The 24,814-nt window shown below is 40.1% G+C and overlaps 1 protein-coding gene across 1 annotated transcript in view; it reads left to right on the forward strand.

Annotated features, from left to right (window-relative positions):
* Positions 1 to 1,654: 1,654 nt before the first annotated feature.
* LOC133841496 (homeobox protein 13) overlaps positions 1,655 to 24,814 on the forward strand; it is a 56,707-nt gene continuing 33,547 nt past the window's right edge. The window contains exon 1 of the mRNA XM_062274021.1: positions 1,655 to 3,005. Coding sequence (XP_062130005.1) covers positions 2,937 to 3,005 — 69 coding nt within the window. The 5' untranslated portion in view covers positions 1,655 to 2,936. The remainder of the gene's footprint in view (positions 3,006 to 24,814) is intronic.

Below are 24,814 nucleotides of genomic sequence, written 5' to 3' on the forward strand. Positions count from 1 at the left end.
GTATAGCTGATTTAATGCCTTGATAGTGTTAATGCAGCTATGTGTAATTATAACACGTTGAAACTCCACCCAGTTGAGGGTACTACTCTATATGTACATATCTCGTATGTATCCTGAGGAACAGCGAGTGCGAGTGCGAGTTCCTATTTACCGTAGCATGTACTCGTTACTCGGCGTCGGCATCGGCATCCTTCGCGGCGGTTGGCTAAACCCAGCTCCCCGAACACCTAATCACATGTAATGCGCGCGCATTATCTGCGCTCTTATCTGCCGTCAGGTCTCTGTCTCCGTCTCCGACACCGACAAGTGGTCACTTCGTGCCATTTGCACGAACCAAATATACAGACACCCACACAGGCTCACTGTGATACACATACACATAATCGCCATCCATTTCCATTCGTCGAGGTGCTAAGTGCGGAGTGGGTGTTGCTACTGTGCTTCTGCTTCTGTTCTCTGCCCGCTGCTGCTCGGCTCCCCATAACGACATAATAATAATAAGCGCTGCCGATTTACTCTTTCATCCCAGGCACAGGCGCGAAAGTATTCTCGCATCGCACTCGCACTCGCTGAAACCGCTTAGCCGAATGGCCCACGCCCACGCCCACTCTCTGCAATAACTCAGCATGTGTCTGTGTCTGTGTATGTATGTGTGCGAGTGCACGAGTGTGTGTGGCATAATTCCACCCGAATTTGCAGCAAATCCATTGAATTTCGCTACAGCGCACAAAAAGTAAAAGAAACGCGCAGCCGAACAACGAGCCATCGTGCATTGGATATGTGTGTGTGTGTGTGTTTGTGTGGGGAGGGTGGCTAGATGTCTGGCAGGTGGGTGGGGGAGTCAAAGTTGTGAGACAAGTGCAATTCTGCGCCGGAACAGGTTTACCCCAGTTTCTACGTGTGCGACTGTTTGTGTGTGAGGCGGCTCTCTCTTTGCTAGCAGCAGCAGTGTTTGTTACTCTCCGTGTTGCCCTCTCGCTCTCACGCTCGTCGTTGTGAATGTGTGCGTGTTTTGTTTTGGTCACACACATAAGTACAAGCACAAGCACATTAAATGACTCTCTCTACTACTATTTCTACTACTATTTGCAGTACTACTTGCAGAACACTAACAAGCGATCCTCTAAGGTGACTGAAGCGTTGTTTTAGCTGAGGAGTATTATGGATACATTAAATTTATTTACATTTATTATTTTATATTATAATAAATATATTATTAAATAAGAAGTTATGTCATATTAAGTTTTTTTTTTTAACTGGACACTCAAAATTGATTAAAGTTAAAATCTAGGATGGTAGCAAAGATTAAAATATTAATTTCAAAGTCAATTCATTCAATTCAGTTTAATTTATTTCATACCATCTGCAGTTTTGCTACTATTTTCACACACACAACGTAAACTGAGAGAGCGCACGACGACTATTGAGAGAGAGCGCGAGAGCGAATCGTTTGTCGTGTACGTTGTTCGTGTGGTGACGCACACACACGCAAAAGGCAAGCAGCAAATGAACAGAGACGGAAACGAACGGCTGACGTCGCGAGCCGAGTGCCGGCCGGGGCGGGCCGGTGCTTTGTATGTGTGCTGTCTGTAAGTGTGTGTGTGTGTGTCTCTGGTGTGGTGTGTGTCAGTGCGAATGCGAAAGAATTTGTCAGTTGTGCGACAACTTGTGCTGTGGAAGGATGTCTTGACGCGCGTCCGTTCAGCAGTCAGCATTAGAATCATACTGTAGCGTAGTAATTGAAGTCGCAGCAGCAGCAAACAGTGAAAGAGCAGGCGACGAAATTGTTTGCAGTGCTGTTGTTATTAGTTATTGACAATCCGTATAATGGACAGTCGAGTACGAGATACTTAACACACACACACACACTCAAATAAAAACGTATATGACCAACTAGAGCCGAAAAAAAGGCAGTCAAACAATAAAAGAGAAAACAAATCAAAATCAAGCGAACAAAGTAAACAAAAAATCACAACAGGCTGCGCTTATCACAAGCACAACAACAATACTAACAACAACAACAACAACAGCAAGAGTAATACTAAATGCAAACACCAATACAAACAACGAATAACGTAGAACGCATAACGAATAACAACGAATCAATTCTTGCGCACTCAAAACCCAAAGTGGCAATCAGTCAATCAGAGAATCTCTCTGGCAATAGACCACAACACACACAACTATATATCGACTTGCATATTCCCTACGATATCTCGATATCTCTTTAAGTTCGCGGCGAGTTCAGACGTTCAGTTGTTCAATTGTTGGAAGCTCGAGTGGTTGCTTGTGTCGCGTTTCAACGAGAGGATCACTTTTAGCTTCTTATCGCCGTCGGTTGGCTCGACTTTTGACACGCTCCTCCTTCTGTTCCTCGTCCTGTATTTTCTTCAGCGAGGCTGAACGTTAGCTACTGATATCCAAAGATTTCAAGCGCGTTTTTTATGGCGTGCCCGTGCCGCCAGTGCTAATGATGTCGCGTCGAGAAGTGCAGCAGCACAACTGCAAGAGAACAACTGCATCGAATCCGTTCCGGCAAACAGCGACTTCGACTCCAACTCCGACTCCAACTTCAACTGCAACTGCAAGTGCTTGTGTTTGATTGTGATTGTGTCTAATTTGCGTCTCCGTCGTGGCAATAAAAAAGTAAAACACTGTGTGAGAAACCAACCGGTAATCGGAAAATCAAAGCGTGCTTTAGTCTTATCGCAAATTATAACATTACAGCAATAATAAATTTATAGCAACATTTTAATAATTGCTACCAAGCAAGACTAATTAATTAATGCCAAACGCGCCAAACTTGACGCAAATCATATATAAATAAAACCTCAAGGGTCTGCAACAATCATCGATCCGAGTGAACACTGAGAACTCGCAAGTGCAAACCGAAAATTCTAAAACCGAAAACGATCCAACGATCATTGTCAATTTCCATGATGGACTTTCAAAGCGCCATGGAAACCTTTGCCGAGGCCTGGGTAGCTGCCAATGCCGGACAGCAGGTGAGTTTTCCTCTTTAACAACTCTATTAAGTCGGATCTGAAATGCCGTCGCCTTCAGTCTAGACTCTAGACGCTAAACACTTCGCAGTTAGTTTTGGCTCAGATCAGACGTGAAGCATTTCAATGGGTTGCCATGTTATGCCGAGTTAGTCACCGTTGAGCACTAAAAGCAACCAGCAACCTGCCTGCTTCTTCTCCCTGTACACATCTGAATCAGTCTAAGCAAACAAGAGCGACAAGTGCACGTTCTAAACGAACTCGATATGCGCTACAATCGCTTTTAAATCGATTAAGAAAATTTCAGAATTAGCGCAGATTAAATTATCTGTAATGTGTTGTGGGAAATTACGTTATTATGGCTAGGAAATGATAATTGCAAAAAGTCTGGGTAAAGATCAGCGGAAGATCTAAAAGTAGTATAAAAAAAATCAAAATAGATCATCAAGATCGAATTTGTAACAATCGATTTTTAATTAAATTAGAGACTTGGGAAATTTTGTGAATTTTATATCATTTTTAATTTGTTTTAAAATTTATTGAAGTTTTCTAAAAATTTATTAAACGATTTTATAAATTTAAAAACTTCTGAGAGATTTGCAAATATAATATTTTTTCTATTATTGCATTGAAGAAAAAACTTGCATATGAAATTTGTGAACAAATAAATTATTATAATACAAAGAAAAAGATTTACAATGATTAATTAGAGATTAAATGACGAAATATTATAATACAGAGACAAAAATTGGTGAAGATCACATTGTGTTGTTTATTATAAGAACGTAATTTTATCTTCTTAGTTTTTAGGATGAAAACTTTTTCAACTCATTTTTAATTTGGGGTTTTAAATAAATACTAATGATGAATTGATAAAAGGGAATAATAAATGGGTTTAAGTTTATTATGTTTTAGTAAATAAAGTTGTTAAAAACAGTTTGTCAAAAGAAGTTCCGAAGTTTTTGCAGGGTATTCAGGAAACGTGACAACATCTTGTATTAGGAAATCACAAATAGGCGTATAGAATGACTGCAACCTGGTCGGGTTCGTTGCGATAAAAAGCCTTGTTTATACACAGATGAATTTTCTTTTACTCATTTTTTTTTGCTACGAGTATTTATGCAGATTAAGAGATAATCCTTATCGGCTGCGTGGCAGCGTGTTTAGAGTTGAGATTGGAGCAGCAGATAAGCGAAGTGGGGCTGGTGCTGATTGTATTTCTCTGAAGGTGGAGGTGGAGGGGAGTAGGGAATTGGGGGTCGCTATGTACATAAGGTGGGTGCAAATAGATTGTATGTGCGTGTGTGTTTGCTGGCTTATGTGTATTTGCCTATTTGGGATCGTTGGCTAATTGCTTTGGTATGATAGGTAGGTGGGTGGAGGCGTCTTGGCCAAGTCGGGGCATGCCCTACCTTGGCGCACCCCTCGCGAGTCCTAATCTCTGCCAGCTGGCGGAGCGGCCGATATCCAAGTGCCGCCACATCGAAAAGCTTTTAGCTGCGATAAGATAATCCCTCGAGTCGCGACTTTGCTTATTGCTAATTTGGGCATAAGGTGATGATGTTGCCGCTGACGTTGCGTCGCACTCTCTCTCTCTCTCTCCACTTAGATATGGCCCGATAAATGCGATAACAGCGTTGTAACTGTAACTGTAACTTTAAATGTACTCTATATAGATATATATGTATGTAGTTGAGTGTTGAGCATAGCGTCATCGTTGGTGTTTTTATCGGGAATAGTTGGGAACTCTGGAACTGCGTTTGACGTTTACGTCGCTGTCGCTGTTGCTGTCGAAGTTGATGTTGGCAGCGCTCCGTCACCCTGTCTATGATATCGCAATTAATCCAAATAAGTGCGATAAAATTGATTATGAACATGCTGGCGTGATTAGTGCAACGCACACTGTGGATCCCGCACACACACACACACACATACAGTGGTACACTCACACACACACACTCTTGCAGTGACAGACTACATGTGTCCGGGCGTTTATTAGCAGGCATAATTGATTATGTCGTGTGAGTGTAATTATTATTTATCTGGTTGAGGTTTGTCTGTCAACCCTTACCGCCCCCCCCTGCCCCCTGCCCCCCTGATGGCATATGGTCGCATTAGTCAGTGGGCAAATCTATGGGATGGATTTACAAGTGTGGCCCTCATTTGATTTCTGTCTCTATTTTATGATTTCCGAAAATGGAAAAAAACCAAACAACGAAAAATAATACTGTTTGGTTATTTTATATATTAAATAAATCAACGCATTAACTGAATGTTACCGCTGTCGATATCAAGACACACACACACATATACATCTATAACATTCCTCGACTTATCGGCATTGTCTTCTTGCTTAAATCATGCCAAGTCTACAAGTCTACGAAAAAAAAAATGTTAGCTGCGGCAAGAATTCTTTTTTAGTTTTCTTGGCGTTTATATTTTTTGACAGTTTTATGTGTTCGACGCATACGCTTAGTGAATCGGTGAATGGGATTAAGATAAGACTAAGTTCGAGTCCCCCCATATGGCACACAGATAATAAAGCTTTAGGTATGTAGGTCTTTATATGTGTATTGAGTTCTGTTTCGTTCGTTCGTTTGTTTTTTTTATTTAATTTGTGAGCGTGTTCCAATCGCTGCTTATAAATAACTAAATGGACACAAGTCTCAAAGAACCCAAAGCGAATAAAACAATAACAAATCAAAAGAATCTCGATTCACGAATCAAAAACTATAACAAATCATTTTCTATATTCTTGTTGTTGTTGTTTTCTTTTTCTTTTTTCCTTTTCTTACGAAAACACTATTACACTTGGAGGCTACTCTATCTGTCGTTATAACGTCGGTCGGAGTTGTCGTAGCTTCTTTTGATTTTGCAACTAATTATAAAGCATTTAGTTTTATTGTTGTGATAATTTCTCAGCTTCGACGCCAATATCGAATAATCAGACAACCAACAAAAAAACCCAAAGAGACACAATGATAATGACATGCGTTTCGCTTTGTAGTTATATCACCTTTTTCATAGATAGGACTTTTGAATTGAATTGAATTCATTTCGTTTCATTTCATTCATTTTCAGCCAGATTAGCTGTATTGATTCTATGCGATGACAGCGGCAATTTAATGATCTCTTTCTAGGGCTAATCTCATAGCTCTTTGCTCCTGTCCTGCTTTGATTTCCTGCTTAGCGAGCGAACGAGAGAACGCGTCATTTCCGTATTTGAGCTAATCAATAATCGACTGCGCATCGAATCATTTCATGAATGAATGCAGCAAGCTCCCCTTTTTCACCTTGCCAGCTCGTTTTGGTAAATTCCGGTAGTCAAATGTCCATTAAATGCCGCTCATAAATGTCCAAACTGTTTGTCATCCCGCTGCTTTGCTTTGCTTTGCTTCTGTCTCTCTCACTGGGTTGTTGTTGTTGTTGGCACGCCTCTTTGTTTGCGCCTCCGCCCCCGACTAGCTCTGGCTGCTCACTTTATTGTTGTCTTGGCTTTCTTTTCTGCAAGTGTGAGTGTGAATCACGTGTATGTGAGTGTGTGTGTGTGTGTGTGTCAGGTCTAACACCTTTTTAAACTCTTACTGCTGCCGCATTGACTGTGACTGTGACTGCGACTACGACTTCGACTTCCACAACGAAGCATTTATCAGGGCTTAGGCGTGTTCCTTTCACACTCATACACACATAGACACACACTAATACACACTCACACACTCTTGCAGCTCGACAAGCGACAGACAGTCGAGAGACACAGATCTTTTAGCCGCTTTTGCTTTTCTTTTGATTGTAACACATTTTTAGCATTTCATTCTACGCTTTCTCGGCTCCCACTTTGTGGTAGATCGAGGGGAGTGGTGAGGAGAGTGACGAGGAGAGGGGGGGGACAAGTTGCGGTGGGTTCAGCGCCTTTTTACGGTCCGATTATGTGCTGCGGAGTTTGCGTATGCGATTTAAAAATTTATTAATTATTCAAAGCCGATTGGATTATAATAATTTATAATCATTATTACCATAAGTTGCTTGGCATCTCTGTCTCTCTTGCTCTCTTGCTTAAACTGGATCTGAAACTGGACTTGGAGATTGGATTTGAAGTTCACAATAATGTTACTAAGAATGAGACTGGGCTGGGCTTTCATATAGATCGCTCGATCGATCGATCGTTTTGTCATAATCTCTTTACACGAATTATGCATATTCAATGTAAAGTCAATTATTAGTCTTAGTCATCCGCACAGTGTATATAAACTTTAAGTAGCACTATACTATATATAGTATATCGATCGGTTGACGAAAATCAATTTGATATCGGAGCGCAAGAAACGCGTTAAGTTAATTACAACATGTCAAGTTGTCTGTAAGTTTGGCATTGCCGGCTCGAATCAAAATGGCTTTAAATCAATTTCTGTGGCATGTTTTCTACTATTTCACTTCACTCGCGATCTTTTCAAATATGCCGCCCTCTGATAATCAACAAATGTGTGTGTATCGCTGTTGTTATTGTTGTCTACCTTTTTTACCTTATTTTTTTTTCCAGTTTTGTACTCACTGCATAGTCGAGAGTCAAGAGTCGAGAGAGTTGTCGCGTCTGTTTTGGGGTTTGTGCTGCAGCTATCGTAAAACAATTTTGTTTCGCAGCTAATGACACAATGATAAAACGATTTGTAAGACATTGCGATAAGTGCGGTTCAGGCTTTGTAGCTTAAGGCACATCGCACATCCGAGCAATCGAGCAGCGATAAAATGGGGCCAAATGACGTGTTCGGGGGAAATTAATATGGTTGCCTCTTGATCTAGAGATTGCTTCCTTGGAACTCACATTATCAATGAAAGCAATTTCCACAAGTGATCATCAGCTAATGCCTGAGTACTCTTTCATATTTCTTGGCACACTCTTCGCTTCGACTCATCGTAGTCAATCACAGAATTCAGGAACAAAAAAAAGCTGTCAGCTCTGCCATTATGTATTTTTAAACACATTTATTAAGCAGCTTAATCAGCATACCGAAAAAAGAAAAACGAACATGAAAACGAAACATGAATAACATTTACAATCTGCGCATTTCCCTCCCAAATTCCCAGTTTGCTGTGCCCCCCATATTTATCCACCGACGCATTGTCACCTATCTCGCTTAATTAGTGGATTTGGCCTCTTCATGCGAGCATATCTATCTCTTGTGTTTTTTTTTTCCTTCTTTCTTTCTCCCCTCTGCATTTATTTATATACACACGTATCGCATCCAAATCCGAGACTGCTACACAGAGACAATCGCATAAATTTGACTTAATTTTGTTGGAAAATTATGACAAGTGGGCTGAATGGAATATAGTATTATTTGGGCTGCATAAACTTGCCGAAGACAAGTGAAAATATATACTACAAGATCTTCGATGTGTATCCCTCGCTGTCTATTTTTCCAATGTTTTCATATCGCAAATCATTTCTGGGATATTTTTCGATCATATTTCAAGTTTTTGGGGGGATGACAAACACAAACACAAAAAAAAACTTACATAAGCCAGACTATATATATATAATATATATAGATATGTTGTGTGCTTTTGTTTGTATGAAAAGATTTATAACATTTCATTTCGTTAATTTCGAAAGGGGCTCGACTAAGTCGCCAAGTCGGCAGGTCGGCGGCGCATATTACTAATACGTCCCGTTGAAAATCATAAGCCGCCAGCCAACAAACGATTTCTACAAGTCACAGCGACAATCGGCTTAAACTAATACGCCGTCGAAGACGAAGACGGAGTTTTGTGTCCAAGTCTCTCAGCAGTCTCAACATATTTTTGTTAATAGCAGCCAATGATGGACAAAATGTCGGTAACCTCGTCTTATTTAAAGTATTAACTGCTAACTAATGTGCGACACATTATAACGAGGGAACCGAAATCAACCGAACATCGAGACTTACAGCGCGACTACGAGATACCCATTAGCTCAAGACTACAAACAATTTCGTTGTAATTGTAGCTATTAATTTATTAATTGTCTTCAATTAATTGCAGTTCTGAGTAGTTGAAATTTTATTATCATTTCGCTCAGTTAGGAAGAATTGAATTCACTTTATTAACTAATTAAATTTATATGTTGTAATTTGAAAAAGAAAATCTCATTAATTGAATACATTTTTCAGATTTGACTAATTTAATTTGTCATCCATAATTTGAAAATAAATCTCTTTCATTCCGTAAAGTTTTTAGAATTTTAATTTGATTTTGCCCTTGACTTCTAGTATAAAGTATATAAAGTAAGAGTTAAAACTTTATTTTATAATTTGATAAGGAAAATTTACTAATTTGATCGAACTTTCAAATTCAAATTAAATTGGTTTTTTAATAATTTTGACTCATCAATTGTTTAAGATTTTCAGACTTATTAAGCTTGCATTCTTTATTAAATGGAAATGAATAATTTGAAAAAAAGTTAAAGGAATTAAATTAAATTTTATAAATTTTTGTTGTATTATATATTTTTATCTCTATCTCTCTATCTTTTGAATGGACAAAGGCGTAATCAAATTTTCACATTTTTGTTAGCTTTATTTTTAGCTTTTAATTTTTTTTTATTAATGTTGATAGTGTAAAATTAAATTTCTTAATGATGAAAACTGTGTTTTCAACATGTTTCTTAATAATTTCAAAACCAAATTCATGACTAATTTCAGTATTAGGTTTAATCCAATTTTGAATTGATAAAATATGTATTAAATTACATTTTGAAAATATAATATCTTTTTATTGAGATTCATTGTCTATTTCGAAACTAAAGGCCTTCTGCAGGGTATTTTAAGTTGTCGCTCGTGCTTAAAGCTGTCTATCCATAGCTACACCTCGTTTAAGTCCAGTTTGCTGTCACAGGAGTCAACGCCAACGCCAAGGCCAAAAACAGGTGAAGCTGCTGCTGTAGCTGAAGTTGAAGTTGAAGCTAATGCTGAAGCTGATGAAGCGGTGATCATGCGAGCTTCTACAAAAGAGATTATATTTTCTAAGCGCTCCCAACAAAATGTGCGCCACACAAACGTGTGAAAGAGAGGGAGCTGTAGAGAGAAAGAGAGAGATGGAGAAAGAGATGCTGTGTGTGTGTGAGAGAGTGGAAACGCCTAATGCGCAGTGAGCGGCGTTCGCTGAGCTGCTTAACTAAATCCGGCTTAAGATCCGACACAAAATTAATGTCGTTGAAAAACATAGCAAAAGTCACACATTAACGCCGACTGCGACGGCGACGGCGACTGAGACGTTGATGTAGACGCTGAGGAAGTCGCTGGCGAGGCGAAGCGATTACCCATGATCTCGCACCAAGAGCTGTGCTCCCCATACTCCCATTCCGAGTTGGAGATGGAGCGAGGTGACTCTGTGTAGACATTTTACAGCGGATTATTTTGAATTTGCAGCGCAAAGCAGAATGGAAAATAAGCCATTCGGCAAGGGGGTCAAAGAGGGGGGGGATGTTGTTGCTACCCAGCAGCTTGTCAATAACTAAATTGATTCAAATTACCAACGATTTATTGGCCATTGCGCTCCACAGCAAAAACTGACAATGGCCATCGGCATTTGGCAATCGACGATGTGCGATCTTCGATCTTCGATCTTTGATTTTCGTGGCTACTGTTGCCTCAACAACTAATCCACTTAGCTGCGCTCTCTCTCTCTCTCTCTCTCTCTCTCTCTTCTTCTTGCTCTCGCTCTCTGTCTGTCTGTCGACTAATCGCAGTTACACATGCTTTTTTCCTAGTTTTGTGTTTTTATTTTTTTTGACTAGTCATAAAGCCGCGGCTTTTGCTTCGCGTTAATCACAATCGTAAAATGACAAAAAAAAAAACAAAAATGTGTCGACTGGCCGTAAGACGATAAAACATGCACAGCAAATCGTTAATAACTCAACTTTAATCTATATAATGGGCCGCCTTTTATCCAAATCTAATCAATTCCATGTCTCCCCTCTGCCCACCTCATCATCAAACTGTAACTGTATCTAAAGGCGACACATGTTTCATTACTTGCGTTTTATCGAAGACCTTTCAACTGGCCCGTATTTGTGTGGCTGGCCAAGGGACTGATCGACTACTCGTCGTCGTCTGATCGACCATCGATATCTTTAATGTTCACATTATGATATACACATAATTGTATACCATTTGTATGTGCGTATGTATTTGTATTTTCGGGTTAATCTAATCGTCGCGACGTCGCTCGTCGCTGAGAATTACGCGCATGTTGACCAGCCGCTGACGATGAAGATAACCGGAACGGAACGGAACGCTGGCAAGCGGGGCTACGGGTCAGAATCGAAGGGGTTGGCGACAGCTTTGGCCTAGGTTTTTGCTTTTTGGGTAAATTTATCAAATCCAATTTCGATAAATTACTTTTTATCTTAATGAAGTGCCTTAATATGCTGTGTAGCCGACAAATAAACAAACAAGGCAGCGCTTGATTGATTAATCACAATTACCGAATCACTTTTCCCCATAGTCCAACCCAACAGTTGCGTTCGACATCGACATCGGGATCGTGCTTGTGCTTTAGGGGAAGGAGATGAGGGTCGTCGGATAATAGGCCAAAAGGTGTGCGTACGGTCACATGTCGAAATTAAGTGCAAAGCATTTAGATTATGACTCAATAGCTCAACTGTAAGCTACACATATTTATTGAATTTATTTGTATATATATTTTGCAGCATTCTCTATGATATTTATGTATATTAGGGATCTATGCATAAATACAAATGATATGAAATTAATCTATGAATAAATATAAATGATCTGCAATCAATTCAGAGTACATTATTAAAACTAGTTTTCTTGATTTATGAGTGAGAATTTCTATTGTATTACAAATTTTATTACTGAAGATAAAAGAATGCATAAGAATTGCATTCATGCCATAAACAGGCATCAACATAACTTTTGAAATATTCTAACATTATTTTTTTTTTTATAATTTTTTGCATTTTTTTTTTTAAGTAGGTCAAATTCAATCATATTGCAGGCGGAGTGTAAAAAAATATACTTAAGAAGCAGTCTAAATTTCATAAGAAACATAAACTTATATTTAAAGTTTGTTACCCGCGATTGCTTGCCCTTACAGTAAATACATTACATTCGATTTAGATTAAACTGTGAATAAGACGCAAGCTATTATAGCATTAATCAATCCAATTTTCTTGAGAAACAGAAAATGTTTTTTTTTTATAATTCTGAGAACTGAGCGCTTGTTCGATTCAATAGTGAGTAAAGTTTCTTGACATACAAACAATTTAAATTAAACAATTAATTAAACAATTTAATGAGGATAACTTCAAAACTGAATTTTTAACATGTTTAATAACTATCAAAATTTCAATGAAACAGTAAAACTTTCTATTTAAATCTCAATTTATAATTTGCAAATACAAAAATTTCAATATATCGTCTATGGATTAACTTACTATAAACTTGCTTTGTAATTCTGTTTTCAGTCCGAATTTTTACTGAATTTTTTTTTAATAACTAAAAACCTCTTGTGAAGCTTTAAAAATTCGGAAGTGTTCTTTTTCAATATATCTCAATGATAACTTATTGATTAACCTAAAGTAAGCTTGCAACAAACTTGCTTTGTAATTCTGGGTGTAAGTGCGAATTTCTATTGCATTTTTAGCGCTGTTTCGTTGACATTCTCTTCTCGGTGTTGGTATTCAGGGTCAGCTGTGAGCTAACTTAAGTGGTTGTTGTTTGGTTTGTTGGGCTCAGCGATGGGCCAAAGCGATCCGGCGTTGAACACCAACGCTTCAATGCGCAAAATGCAGCGATGGTTGTCGTCATCGTCGTCAGCGTGTTGCGTGCTTGACACGAACCCTCAAAAACAAATCAATTCCTGTACAAATTGCAACCTTTGGCAGAGGTTGTTGTTGTTGTTGTTGTTGAGGTTGTTGCTGTGGTTGTTGCTGTGACTGTGTTGCAGTTGCATGTTGGCCTCTCTGGGGCGGCAGCTTATCGGTGTCGTCGGCCGGGTTGCGTGTTGGCTAAACCTAATCCACAAGCGTTGCAAAGGGGCGTGGCACAATCTAAGGGCGATGCAGAAGGAACGTGGGCAAGTGCATGTGAATGTCAGCTAATCTAAGTGTGTGAATGTGTGTGAGTGTGTGTGTGAGTGTTGTGCCATTTAGTTTTGCAAATTACACAAGCAAACACACTAATTAGTTGGTCGATTCCCACTCCAAAGTGCGATTCCGATTGCGATTTGGATTCGAGTTGCTGCTGCTGTTGCTGCTGTTGGTGTGGCAGGAAGTTGTCAGTGCTGTAACGAGTGCTTGACACACTCACTACTCATTCACTCATTCATTCAGTCAGCCAGCCAGCCAGTTATTCACTTATTCGCTCTCACACTCACTTGCAACCGGAGTAGATCATGGAAATGCGCTTATGTCGGATTATCCCGTAATTTATGTTTGCAGCTCACTGCAATCACAATGGATACGACTTCACCTCACTCACACATACTTCCACAACTAATTGCCACGATCATTACACACACACACACACAGACACACACTTAGAGTCTGGGGCAGGCTAATGACAATGGGCTACAATGCGAGAGGAAACGGCGGCAACTCGCAATTGCTTCAAGCGTTTTGTCTTGCCCGACAAGCGGCTGAGGAGAGAGAGGGAACATCGGCAAGGGGCAAGCGGCAAGGGGCAGGGACAGATGACAAAACAGAATTGTGTCATTCGTGTGCACAGGATCGCTGCCAGGGAGACAACAAAAAAGTAGGAAGCAGCATTTGGCTTCGTGGGGAGAAACAGCAAAGGGAAGGCAAGCGCATAGGAAGATGTAGTGGGGAGGGCAGCGGAGAGCATATCAACCGGAAGCGTAATCGAGCTAAACGGACACACAGCCAGGGAAGTTGCCAATGTGCGTGTGTGCGTGTGTGTGTGTGGGTTAACATTAACCCATTGTATACACACCAAACAACAACAGCAATGAAAAAAACCAAAAAGAGCGGGAAACGTTGAGGAAAAACGCCATGAGGAAATTCAGCCAACAGTCAAGGCTGAAAAACGTTGCAACAACGCGTTGGCCAAATGGCAGCAGCTAAAAAAAAACCGAAATAAAAGCGGCAAAAAACAGAGCGAGAGAGAGCGAGCGAGGGAGACGGCAAGAGTTCGCCGCTCACTGGGTCAGAGAAACAGGTGTGAGAGCAGCCAGCGACAAGGACACGCTCAATAGATAATCCTAGATAAATGTGTGTTGTCAGCTTAGCTCATTTGTTTAACTAAATGCTGCTGCAACAGCAGCGAGTCGCTTTTGCTGTTGGCGTCCAACTTCCTGAACTCGTAAAGTGGCAGCCAATCATAAAAAAGGGCAGCTAGTCGCGATCTGTAGCTACAAATGTATCTCGCACTTTAAATGTATCTTTAGCTGCTGTAAATGTATCTGCTATGGCAAATGTATCTGCTACTCTTGCTGCTTGCAACTGCAATTGTATCTGCTTCTTTAAAAGTATCTCTTACACACCAATTGCAACTGCAACTGCAACTTCAACTGCAGCTGTATCTGCAACGTGTATCTATATCTGCATCTGCATCTGCATCTGCAGTTGCGAGAAACGACTTTATGCGATCTGCTGACAGTCTGTCGACCAGGTCGAGACACGAGACACGAGACAACTTCTTGCTTGCTTGCCTGGCAATTGATTGGGTTAATTGCAAGTATTTTCGTCGAGATTCAAGTGCATGGCATTAGGCATTGTGGCATGCGCAATGTGGCATATGTGGCAGCATAAAAAGGTAATTAAATCGCAATTGCAGTTGCAACTAATACGAAGGCAAGTGCTTGGAAACCGATTATGGAGCCGATAGGGCCCACAGACTGTTGTCATTCACTCGGAAGGCACGCGCCATGAAATGGGGCGGCAACACTGACAACAGACAACCAGCCGCATGTTGCAAGTTTGAGTTGGAGTTATGCGTGCGAAAATGTTGCAGCGACAAAACTGAACTGATGGCAAGTGGCACCTTGGCTGCTGCCACTGCTTTGGCTGTCGCCGAGACACACTTGCACTTTAATGCTTTTCTTGGTGTGAATTAATTTTATTGCCTAATTGTGTGTCTGCGGCACATGTTGAAACTATTAAGCGCATTTTAAACACACACACAGCCACACACAGAAGAACTTCACTCCCCAACTCCTCTACTATGTAAGTTTATGGTTCTCTGAGTCCCTAGCAGCATTTAACGAGCCCCCAAACACTGTCAATATGTTAGATACTTTTTTTTTTTTTGTTATTTTCAAAATGGTTTTCAATGAATTTCACATTTGTTGGAATTTGTTTTGCGCACAAAATGTCTTTATTTATTTTAAACAGAAATTGACAGTTGACAATTGGGAAATTGCTTAAGGAAGAGCGCAAAACGTTTGACTAATTACCCTAAAAAAAAAAACACAATGTACATAAAAAACTAGCAGCATCTTTTATGGCAATTTGTTGGAAAGAAAATATTGCCTGCTGCACGTGCTGCAAAAAGCGGCACACGTCGTTGCTGCGACGCTTCCTGCCACGCGAGTTTCACTTTCAACAGCAGCAGCAGGACGTTTGTCTGAGAAGTAGGCCAGCAAGGACTCGACTGCTGTTCTGTCTTTCCCGTTCGAAGGGTGCGCATCCCAAGATGCGACTCCCCAAAAACTCACGTTCCCCTCTCCCTTTGGCTCTCCTTTGCTGATATGATAATCTCGAAATCGAGAGCTCGCACCTCGTCAGGAGTTTGTGTGTCATTGTCTGCCATCGTCGTGCTTCCTGTCTGCGTTTGCCTGTTGGCAAAAAAAAAGAAATAAGAAAAAGAACGGGAACTTGAAAAAGGTGCAGACAACGCTCAGTTGTCTCAGTCGCTTGTCTAATCGCCCCCGTCAGCGAGGGCTGCTCGTCATTTGCTGCCTCTTATCATTAACGACTTTGTCCATCTCTTTCCCTCTCTCACTCGCTTGTTCCTTATCGCACGCCTAAGATCTGCGTGCGTACCTTAAAAAGTGAAAACAAAAGGCCTACAAATGAGTGAGGCACAAAGTGAAGTACTTTGCATTAGCTGCTGCAAGTACAAGCTGCCGCTGCTGCTGCTGCTGCTTGCCACAAGACAGGGGGCAAGTTACGCATATGCAGGAAGTGACCTATCACAATGGCAAATATTTTAATTGGCTCTACTCGCCACATCTGCTCTATGTCTAGTCTGAAAGTGAGATGTTGTCGTTGTTGTGGCTGTCGCTGATCTAATCAATGGCCTCTAATGCTAACGGTAAAAGCCTGGCCAAAAAGCGCTTTATTAGGCTTATCAAACATCAGAACATCAGAAAAAAGAAAACAGACTAAATCGAGAAATCGCCTTTGATGTCACACACACTCACACACACTCACACATATGTGTCCTGTGTGTGTCCTGTCTGGTCTGCCTTCACATCCTGTCTGTTGTTTAGAAACTGTTTCTGTCTGCGACTTTGTTTCGTTTTCATTTGCTTTTTTCTCTGCTGTTTTCCGCTTTTGTTTTGTGCACTGCTGTTTTTTTCTGCTTTTTTTTTGGCCAAAGCCGCACACAAATTAAGTTAACTTCCTGTCTGTCTATCGCTAATAGCAAATTAATAAGAGCTTCCGGTCAATTGCCTGGCTTGCGGTTTTCGCTTCTTTTCTCTCTCTCTCTCTGTATGTCTGTCTGTCTGATTGTGGGCTGTTGTGGGTGTTGCCACTGGGGCAGCTGTGGCAGCTGTGCCATCCGCTTTTTGTTGGCGCTTGTCCTTGACACACATCGTTGTCCTGCTGCCCACGTCTTTACTTTTTACGCTTGAGCGCTTGTCTTACAACAGTTGCTGCTGCAGTTCCTGTTGCACAGTTGCTGCTGCTGCAGTTTGTTATCTATGTAGGGCTCTCGGCTATCGGGACTGCGGGTGCTGTTGCCTGTTACTTGTTACCTGTTACCTGTTACCCACTGTCGCGTGCTCAACGAAGTAAGTAAGTGAGTGCGAGGGGAGCTCGTCTTTTGGCTGCTTCCGGTTTTTGTTGGTGAAGTGAAGCGACTTTACAGCTGTTCAAATGTCCACAATTGGCAGTTGCTGCCACATTTCGCTCTTTTAATTGTTATAAATGATATCTTATCTCTAATTTTATGCAATTTGACAAATTTACAAAACGTTTTTCACTTGATTTGAGTAGCTGCTGCTTCTGCTTCTGCTGCTGCTTCTTTGCTTCTCCTCGCTTAATTGCCGCACGTTGCAAGCACATCACAAACAACAAACAGGCCCAAAGCAACTGGTATTTTGCCAGCTCAGCTAATAGATGCAGCCGGGCAGCCAAGGCAAACAATTGCTGCCCCTTGTCTTTGCCACACCTTGGGGGAGGGCGGCGCTGAGGATGGCTGAATGTTGTGGCAAGTTGCACGTTGCACGTTGCACGTTGCAAGAGAGTGTGGGGCGGCACCTTCAGGTGCCTTGTTGGGTGTTTGTGTTTTGGCTTGTTAACTTTTCAGATTGTTTGATATTGCTCTCAGCTCGTCGGCTGTGTGTCTGCAACAACGAGCACTTTGGCGCTAAAAGACATGTTTCAATTATGATTGTTGGCGTGTCTTATTAATTACAAGCATCGGCATAGACTAAGTCGGGCCATTTAGTTGGTCATTTAGTTGCAGCGACTTGCGACCTGTGTGTGTTTAATTGTGCATTGCATTTCGTTGTGGTTGCAACTTTTCGTTCACATGAAAGGATATCGCAAACAATTTTCTAGTTTAGCCAACTATGACGCAAAAGGACAAAATTGTATTCAATCAAGCTGATCATTCTATCTCACTCAGCTGCTATCTCTTTCCATCGCTATCAGTTGCTAAACAGAATCAGAATCGTCATCTTAAGCGCGTCAACTGAACAATCTAACTGATTGCTTACAAATGAATCTCAATTAAAATTAATTCAAAACATGAACTGGGTATTATTTACCCGTTTGACACTCACACTCACCACACTCTGAATACACTCGAGTCGAGTATTCATATATATTGTATATTAGAAATATGCCACACCACAGATTGACACACATCTGCCTGCTGATGCTGATGTTGCAAGGGGCAGGGGCAGGAGAGGATCAACTGTATCTCACGATAAAAAAAAAGAGACGAGCTGAAGCTGAGACTGCAGACTGAGGCGCCTCAGTGTGGCAGAGTGGCAGCGTGTGGTATGTGCTGCATATATCAGCATCAATTAATTTGGTATTCGTGATTCTACTTAACATCGATTGACCCCAACAGATTAGTCGACCAAAGAAATGTCAGTCGCCGAATCAAGTGAACCAAGTAACCAAGTGTGAATGCCAACATTCTTGCGACTCCTCTAGCTATAAAAAGAGAGAGAGAGAGAGAGAGAGAGAGAGTCACACACATACACATAGAAAGAAAGAGGGAATCGAGGTCGAGCATTTTTCGTGACGCAAATGCTCAACTTATATTTGCGCTCATTCGACTTTTGTTCACATATTCATATGTATATTTATTTATTTACTATATTCGCTCGCATTGTTGATCGCTTTTCACGATTTTCTCGCACTCACTTAATTGCCCAATGCCACAGCTTTATAGCTATATAGCTCGTGCTGCTCGATCTTTAGCTGACTTCTTTTTTTTTTCTTCTTTTTTTTGGGGCGCCTCTGGCGACTATCTTAATGCTTGATTGAATTAAAATCGTTTGCTGCCACTTGCTGTGTTATGGTTAGTGCATAAAATTCGCCCCCTTCTTGGTGTCGATTAGTCTCACAGATCGCTTGATTGCTGTTGCTGTGGCTGTGGCTGCTGCTGTGGCTGCTCGATTTGCTTAAATGATTGATCAATGAGACAATTGTCAATGTACGCCTCATGTGTCGATCTTCTTCTGGCGCAGTTTAGAATTTGCATGAAATCTCGAAGACGAACTCAGAACACACAGATCATTATATCTATCAATCGATTGTCGGTCTGTCCGTCTGTCTGTCTGTCTGTCCAGAGTTGAGCAATCAGTGCGCGTTGCGTTAGTTTTTTGTTATTGAGTGTGGCGTTATTGATTGATAAATAAATACGAATCTACGAGTAACTGGTCTCATTTTTGCGTATCAGCCGATTACATAACCTCATCGCAATTTACATTTCAAATCAGCATTGAACAATGCAGGTGCACTATATAACTTTTTAAATGTAATGAATATATTATTATTATATTATTATTTTAATGTACTTCGCATTATTAATGAGCTTGGAACATTTTGAATGAAAACTTTTTAATTTCAAATAGCTTTTTATTAGTTTATACATTTATTTTGAATATTATAAATATTTTGTCAAAACTTGTTAAATTTTGTTTTTGTCTAATTATATATTTTCTGCACATGATTATAAAACTTTATCGCGAATTGAATTTTATTTAAATTAAGCTCAAATTTTGATAAAATATTTGAGAATTTTTAATTTTTTTTAGGCATTTTGGAAAAAGTTGTACCAATTACTTACAAATTTCTAAAAAAAAAACACTTTTTTCTTTAATATTATGTTAACATTTTTTTTTAAATATCTGGGAATTCAATTTTTTATTTTAAATGTTTCAATTACAAAAAAAAATTTCAGATTTTATATCAACAAATTGGTAAAATGGTTCAATTTGTTTGAAAAATTGTTAATTTTTCTGTGTCTAATAATTTTTGGTTTTAATTTTTCATATTTTCATGCTAGTTTATAAAACGTTACAACATTTCTGTAATGTAGCTTTTATTTTAATTCTGACAATTATGTTATTAAGTTGTAAAAACAACTTTTATTTTGAATACTTTTTGCTATAACTTTTGCAAAACATTTTAAATGTTCTACAAATCTCAAACATTTATAATTTGTAGCACTTATCTTAATTGTTGCAATTATGTTATTAATTTGTATAAATTAAAATTTTTTACCTGTTTCGTATGTTGTGGTTGAGAGAGGGGCGAGCTCTGTGAATGTCATTTCCATTTGTGTATTCGTTTTGCGTTATTGCCAGAGATCAAATTAATGAGTTTTAAGGAAAGTGTCCTGTCAACTGTTTTAGGGGTGACTTCAGTTGGGATGCTCCTTTACTGTTGTTGTTGTTGATCCTGAGAAGAGTCAACTTCATAAATTTAGTGCTGTTCATTCGGGCCTGACAAAATGTGTCCCTTTTTCTTTTATTTTCTAACTTGTATAAATGCTAACCTATTTAATTGACTTATAATTGGAGAGGGGCAGGGAGGGAGAGAAAGAGGCTGGCAGCAGCATATGGGTAACTAATAATTTTGTGCGAGGAATTCCTCAAGCGCAACACGGCCAAAATGAAACGAGGGCCGAAGAAGTAGAAGTGGAACTGGAAGTAGAAGTGGAAGTGGAAGTGGAAGTGGACACATCCCCTGGCTAGATGTTGGCTAACGGAGGCACTCGACAGGATCACAATCACATGTGAAAAGTTAGCGGCGCGCAAATGCAGCCAGTTACAGTTGAACGAGTTTCGAGTTTTCGCTTTCGCCCGAGGAAATGCGAATGGGAATGAGAACGTGAATGAGAATGAGAATGGCACTGCGACTGTTGGGAATGAATAAAGGAGAAACAAATACAAAATAAAACCGAGAGACCGAAGGGTGCAACGCAAATTATGCCGCCCGCCATGTTGAACTTGAAATTGTAATTGGCATTGGCAAGGGCACCTACATATGCATATGGCTGGCTGGCTGGCTGGCTGGTTAGGTTGACAAAAGTTAACTGCCAGCCGGCTGGCTGACTGGCCAAGTTCCTTTTGAGCCACTGTCAGCTGTTCCTTTTGCTGCAGCGACAACGGTACTCGAACAAATATTGAGACAACATGCGATGACTGACTGCAATGGATCAGCTTCGACTTGGGCTTAACTAGTTGCTTTTGCAATGCGACTAATTGCTGAAGAGACTTTCAATTATGTCGGTATTCGAAAAGATATAATCATTTAGTGGCCACTCCAAATGTACATACAAAAATGACATGCAAAGCAATGAAAAAATACAAGTTACTTATAAACTACAGTATGCTGTCGATAAATTCACCTGCATTGAGTAATGTAATTGCTGGAAACGGTGATTAAATTGAAAAATGCAACTTATTTACTTTAAATATTTTACCTTAATTGTATTGCATGTAACTGCAATATTTCAATAAAAAACTTCTGAAGAACTAAACCATAAAAAGTAGTCGATTGATTTTGTTTTTAAGAGAATAATTGCAGAGAATTATATAAAGTTCCTAAAATGGAACTTTATCGAAGAAATTTAACTTAACTGCATTGCATTTAAGTGCAATATTGAAATATTTGCAGGTAACTGCTAAATCGATTAACAAAAATATGTACACATATATGATGCTTTTTACAAAATATTAACAGAAAATTATATGACAATCATTAAACACAGCTTGCTCCAAAGTTTTTAACTTATCTGCATTGCCAGTAATTGAAATGACTTAATCAAAAAAACTTAAAGCACAATCGCCTTTGCTTTTGATAGAGCATTTAAGTTAATTCCAGAACAGCTGCTAAGTTGCTTCATTTATCGGATCATCAAATATAATATCCTATAATTATTTTGATCAAATGTTAGTGGACTACTGCTCGAAATATATTTCTATCATAAGTGCATATTGCAGATAATTGCATCATTAATAGTGTAAATGTTGGATGAAAAATTGTCGATATTTTGTTACTAATTTTTAAAGCAGAAAAACCTTAAAATAGTAAATATTATGCATTTCGAAGAGTCTTCTATATTTTATGGTATATCCTTAAGCAACTTTCAATGATACAATGAAATTTATTATCTTTGAAATTTTGACAACTAGAAAATGTGAAATTTTCAGCAATTCGCAAAAAGATGAAACACAGATCAAGTTTGATTTGTAGCTATATTATTATTCTCAAATCAAGCAAATATTTTTTACAGCTTAACTTTATAGGTTGATTTACATATCTTGCCCATAATCTCGATCATATTCTAAATACTTCTCTGTCAAAGAAAAGTTGCAACTTTCTGATTGGTTCAAACTGCAATTTCACAGTAAAGTTCTGCATGTTCAATCATTTGCAGTTGTCTTTACATTACTCCAAGTGTAAATACCATTGAATTACGTTTGTTCATTTTGCAGTTACGCGATGTGACAAAGTGTTAAGTTAATAATTTGCCCGAGTGGAGAGTGGAGAAGAAAGAGACCAGTTTTCTGGTCTCTGGTAATAATTGAAAAATGCCAACAGACATTGCGCTATGGCACGAGAGAGCTTTATTAATTTTTGTATTTAAAACATTTCAAGCACTCGACACCTTCTGCTGATGTTGCTGCTGTTGATGCTGTTGCTGTTGCTGCTGCTTCTGATGTTGCTGTTCAGTGTGTTTTGCCTGAATCGAAGACAGTAGCAATGATCTCAAATTAATGCCCAACTCTGCTGGCGAGTAGAAATAATGAGTCTGCAACGAGCATGTGAGATGAGCAACAGAAAGCAGAGACAGTGAGAAAGAGAGAGAGAGAGAGAAGGGATTGGGAGGAGTAGAAGATGCGGCACAGTAGCAATTGGAGCTGGCGACGTGCGACGAACGCGCGCATAATCAAGGCTTCAACATGGACATCGATGAACATGGACATGGACATCAGCATCAGCAAGCATGCAGCATGCAGTTGCAAGTTGCCAGTTGCAAGTTGAGGCAAGGGCCTAGTGTGTGTGTGTGTGTGTGTCGTCTTGCTTGGCGATTTACTGGCTGCCTTGTGCGCAGCCTTTATGATTATTGTTATTATTGAGTGTATGCCTGCAATTCAGGCCAAGTCATCATTAATGCGTCGAGTGCAGCATTACCAAAAACCCGGCAGTAAAATAAAATCGAATGAAATATAATTAAATGTCGCTGTTGCTTCTGCTGTTGCTGCTGCTGTTGCTTTTGCGTAGTTGGTAGCTCTCGTAATTTGGTAAACATTCTTCTGGAAGACGCGTCTGGCTATCTGGCTATCGTCACAGCAGATCGCATACCATATTGTCAACCGGTTTATCTCTGACTCGTTCTCTCACTCACAAGCAAGCAATCTCTCTCGCTTGCTCTGTCTTTAACCACATCTCTGTCTCTGTCATTTGGGGCCTGCTTATCTGCGGCTTTGTGGCATCTTTAAATGGCGTTTTTTCGCACTCGCAGACGTGCGGGCGTCGGGACAGAGAGAGGGAGAGAGAGAGAGCTGTGGAAGCTGTTGGGAGAGCCAACAAAACGCTTGCTGATTTTTAATTATTTTGCACCGATGTTCGCCATCGTTGAGGGAATGCTACACAGAATTGGAGTCCAAAAGCCAGAGCTCCTTGGCAATCAGGCAGCCAGTTAGCCAGCTCAGGCAGCCTTTCGTCACTTCAATATTGAAACACTTAATCACAATTTCGTTAAGGGCATGCCAAGAGCTGGAGCCAAGAGCCAAGAGTCAGGAGCCAGGAACAGGAGCAACAGCATATGCACATAAATGGCAAATGTTAAGAAATTCCAAATATCTCATACAAATTACCAAAAGGCAAAGCAAAGCTGACAGCAACAGCAACAAATGCCACGAAACTGATGCTTAAAGTGAAAACAAGCAGACGAAAATGATATTTTCACAAAGCACAAACAAAGCAAACACACAACGAATGCCAAATGTTGAACGCTGAATGCTGAATGCTGCATGCCACATACCACATTCTGGTGCTTGCCCCAACTGTAGCTACTGTAGCCAAAGATTGTCGACTCGTCGCTTGGGAATTTGTGAAGACAGCAAACAGCAACGGCAGCAACAGCCACGACAACGTCGACGATGACGATGACGATGATCGCGGTGCTTTGGACGTTGATAATTAATAACAGACAGCCAGCCAAAGAGCATAAAAACGGCCAACACCCAATCACAAAAACGCTACAGCCACAAAAGGCCAAAAAGGCAGGCGGCAGCCAGCCAATGGTAATGGCAATATCGTTGCCTCGCTCATTGGCCACCAACAACAACAACAACAACAAAAACACGAAACTCCAAAACACGAAACTTGAAGCTTGAAGCTTGAAGACAGACAGCAGCGACTAAAGCAGACATAATCTCAGACAAGCTGGAATGTCAATGGCACTGGGAACTGTTTGCGATTAAGATCACAAACCCAATTCGATCGACGCCTACTCAACTGACAGACAACAACACGACAGGCAACAACCACAGAAGTGACAACTGTGCAATTAGAAAACGACGAACAACAAATTGTTAGTTCAGCTAATCTAAACTAATTTTTGCCATATGCAATACTAATTCTCATTCCCATAACCATTTTCATTTCCATTTCGCATTTGGCATTTCACATTTTGTATTTCTCAGTTCTGGCATTTCGCATTCGCATTCACATCACGCAGTTTGTCGTGAAACAGAAAACTGATTAAATGACACAAAAAACAATTAATGCCTATGGCAGCTAAATCAAATGGTATTGCCAAGGACAAGGAACCAAGCGACAAGCAACAGATCGACAGAGCGACAGAGAACACAACAGCAGAAGAGGAGCGCCATGGTGCCAAGGCAAAACGATTTATAGCCCAATGGAATGTGCCACGATGCAAGGATCAGATGATGGAAATCGCCCCGTCGATAATAAAAAACAATTTAGTCTGTTGCGCAGGGCAAATCAAAGAGGAGAAGGAGGCTGAGGTTGAGGCTGAGACAGTAGGCAGTAGGCAGTCAGGCAACTGTTGATGATTAAAACACATTAAAAATCCAGTAGCAGACCCAGTTCCCGACTGAGACTCAGTCTGGAGACTGCCGAGGAG

This window comes from Drosophila sulfurigaster, chromosome 3, assembly GCF_023558435.1.
Source record: "Drosophila sulfurigaster albostrigata strain 15112-1811.04 chromosome 3, ASM2355843v2, whole genome shotgun sequence".
Classification (NCBI taxonomy): domain Eukaryota; kingdom Metazoa; phylum Arthropoda; class Insecta; order Diptera; family Drosophilidae; genus Drosophila; species Drosophila sulfurigaster.